The sequence below is a fragment of the Marmota monax genome, unplaced genomic scaffold (assembly GCF_021218885.2).
Source record: "Marmota monax isolate L192 unplaced genomic scaffold, Marmota_monax_Labrador192_F-V1.1 WCK01_AAM20220418_F8-fsc01325, whole genome shotgun sequence".
Taxonomy (NCBI): Eukaryota; Metazoa; Chordata; class Mammalia; order Rodentia; family Sciuridae; genus Marmota; species Marmota monax.
The window spans coordinates 49,699-51,782 of NW_026694047.1; the positions used below are offsets into that span (position 1 = coordinate 49,699).

The following is a 2,084-nucleotide window of genomic DNA, read 5'->3' on the forward strand; positions in this document are numbered from 1 at the left end:
ATAAACTTCAAGAGTGGGAAACACTGTAGGTTGACTGTTGTGTATAAATTGCTAGGAGACGAAAGTCATCTTGTGATGTCGTAACTATCAGATTGAGAACTATTATGATGGCCTAGGTTTAGTTTATCTGTGTAGGCCTACTGAAGCAGCATTTGAAGCTGCAGTGTTCAAAACCATGCAGATGAGAAAAGTAGTCGAGGAAAAAATTATTTGAGATGGCACAAGTTTCTTCAGAAATTCAAGACGTTTCTCCTAAAGATGGATCAACTGGTTCCGAAACTTCCAACAGATCTTCACTGTGTGATCACACATTCACTGAGGACTCAGACTTAAGGACTCTGATTGAGGAAAATGCTTTTCAGGTTTTGTCTCAGGGATCCTTGATAAAAAGACCACATTATACATTTTGTGTCTCTGAACCAGATGAAGATAATGATTTTCTTTCTCTGACCTTTCCCAGAAAACTTTGGAAAATAGTTGAAAGTGACAAATTTAAGTCTATTTGGTGGGATGAGGATGGAACTTCTATAGTAATTAATGAAGAGCTTTTCAAAAAAGAAGTTTTGGAAAGAAAGGCCCCTTTCAGAATATTTGAAACTGATAGTATGAAAAGTTTAGTTCGACAGCTTAATCTTTATGGATTTAGTAAAATGAGACAGAATTTTCAAAGATCTGCTTCTCTAGCTGACTTTTTGGCAGAAGAAAAAGAAGTCTCTGTTTTAAGCAAGGTATTCAAATTTTTTTCATTTAACACTTACGGACTGTATATTATTTTATTTTTATATAGTTTATTACACAAAGTAAAATCTGATTTGAAATTTGTATAAAATATTAAGATTGAAATTATTTAACATTTTCAAATTATTGAGGGCACTAATACCTAAGATTTTAAGATATTTGCTAGTAACTTCGAATCTTACCAGTGAACTGTAAATACAGGTGCTAAAGCCACTTATTAGAGAATGGTATTCACTGCTGTCTGGTTCCCAATAAGTGCATTTTAAGACAATCATCCTGACATATAATGACATTAATGTTATGTTCTAAAAATGAAATCTGTAATTTTATAGGTTATTGTCTATTATCACTTGGTTTAAAATGTCTCTAAATAACTTTCTCCTTTGGTTTTAGTTACAGTTCTATCATAATCCAAATTTTAAACAAGGCTGTCCCCAACTTTTAGTAAGAATTAAAAGAAGAGTCGGGATTAAAAATGCTTCTCCAGTATCTACTTCATTAGTTCCAGATCTCAACAAGAAGCATCTTAGAGCAGGGGGTAATGTGGACTATCATAATTCTGGTTTAATTGCTGAAACTAGTGGAGAAAGTTTATTTTCAACCTCTACAAATCTAAATGTGCCTCTAAAAAAGGAGCCTTCTACCAGCCAAAGAATTGCTAATACAACTGACTTCATCAGAAGTGATTTTTCTCCTCCTTCATCGACTTCAGTTAGAACATCAGAGCAAATTGTAACAGATGAACATGCTATTTTAAATCAGTTGACCACTTTTCATATGCGCTCACATAGCAGCTACACTCAAGCAAATGGCCACGTTGTGAATTTCATTACAACATCTACTTCTCAATACCACATCATATCTCCCTTACAGAACAATTATTTTGGACTGATGATGGAGCCTTCTACTTTTCCAACTAGATATCCTGATATTTCAGCCAATGAGGCAACCCACGGTTCCCAATGCCTATGATAGCTGATACATCTGCTGCCTCGCTTTCAAGGTCAACTCATCAATCTTCTTCTTTATACCAAGATCATTCTAATTACAACTGATCTACCAAAGGAGTACTAAATATTGCAGGTCAACAGATGTTGAAATTTAGGCTGACTAATTCTTAAAATATACCTGCAATCCTCTTATTTGAACAATAAAATTACATATTCACCTTATGGTTTCTTTTTTCCTTATTAAGAGATACTTAAGAGTAAATGGATTTATTTATATTGCATGTTGTTATACTATTAATATTTTAATATATAGTCTCTGGTCATTTGACAGGAAGTATTATATGACCTCTGCAAGTAAATATATTTAACCTTTTAAAATAATGGAAGCAAAGAAAT

The 2,084-nt window shown here is 33.2% G+C and overlaps 1 protein-coding gene across 1 annotated transcript; it reads left to right on the plus strand.

Moving 5' to 3' along the window:
• Positions 1–215: 215 nt before the first annotated feature.
• LOC124106558 (heat shock transcription factor, Y-linked-like) lies at positions 216–1,710 on the plus strand. Its single transcript, XM_046464214.1, has 2 exons — positions 216–728; positions 1,132–1,710. Exons 1-2 carry the CDS (start codon positions 216–218, stop codon positions 1,708–1,710), a joined length of 1,092 nt encoding a protein of 363 aa, XP_046320170.1.
• The last annotated feature ends 374 nt before the right edge of the window (positions 1,711–2,084 follow it).

What these genes read in the sequence shown, in the direction of transcription:
- LOC124106558 (XM_046464214.1), top strand. Translation starts at nt 216, where the DNA reads ATGGCACAAGTTTCTTCAGAAATTCAAGACGTTTCTCCTAAAGATGGA. An exon ending in AAGTCTCTGTTTTAAGCAAG is followed by an intron (nt 729 to 1,131) that starts GTATTCAAATTT and finishes CTTTGGTTTTAG; the next exon opens with TTACAGTTCTATCATAATCC.